Here is a 592-nt window from a genome sequence, read left to right as displayed (position 1 = left end):
ACAATAGGTAGATGTGTGGTCCTTAGGCATCACATGCATAGAACTAGCTGAGCGCAAACCGCCCTATTTCAACATGAATGCCATGAGTGCCTTGTACCACATCGCCCAAAATGTTGCCCCCAAAATGTCCTCCCCAGAATGGTCAAAGGAATTCCAGCATTTTGTTGAGTCATGTCTGCAGAAGAACCCACCTGATCGCCCTACCTCTGCTAGGCTTTTGTCGGTATGTACAAAGTTGTAATTTAGTTATGGATGTGTGATTGCTATTTTTTGATTCAGATTTCAGGGAGAATTAGGGGCCAGTGTTACAGACACCAGGAATTTTAAATGCACAAAGACATAACAATAAAGCAGTGACTAAAAAAAGTTTCCAAAAAGCACAGTAGTAAAAAGTTCCCAGTGACTCAGGCTCCCCTTTTTAAAATAGTAATGATTGTTGGGGAATGTTTTTTTATATTGCTACTTTACCACTTCGTTCTCACTATGCAAGAGGTACCATGAAAAACTGTTTTTTTTTCACTTTTAAACCCCTACACAAATGGGTATGGGGGCAATTTTTAAAATTTCCTTCCTTTTTCATGTGCATCTTGCC

At 39.9% G+C, this 592-nt stretch overlaps 1 protein-coding gene across 1 annotated transcript in view; it reads left to right on the top strand.

Annotated features, from left to right (window-relative positions):
• The window catches only part of LOC119582066 (serine/threonine-protein kinase Tao-like), a gene marked incomplete at its 3' end in the record, with an annotated part of 16,180 nt that extends 15,957 nt beyond the window's left edge, over positions 1 to 223 (top strand). Inside the window, 1 exon segment of the mRNA XM_037930306.1 lies at positions 8 to 223. Within this exon segment, the coding sequence (XP_037786234.1) occupies positions 8 to 223 (216 nt within the window).
• Positions 224 to 592: the final 369 nt, after the last annotated feature.

This window comes from Penaeus monodon, chromosome 15 (genome assembly GCF_015228065.2).
Source record: "Penaeus monodon isolate SGIC_2016 chromosome 15, NSTDA_Pmon_1, whole genome shotgun sequence".
NCBI classification, from domain to species: domain Eukaryota; kingdom Metazoa; phylum Arthropoda; class Malacostraca; order Decapoda; family Penaeidae; genus Penaeus; species Penaeus monodon.
Note: the sequence above shows the minus strand (reverse complement) of the source record. Positions and strands in the feature narration are given on the sequence as shown.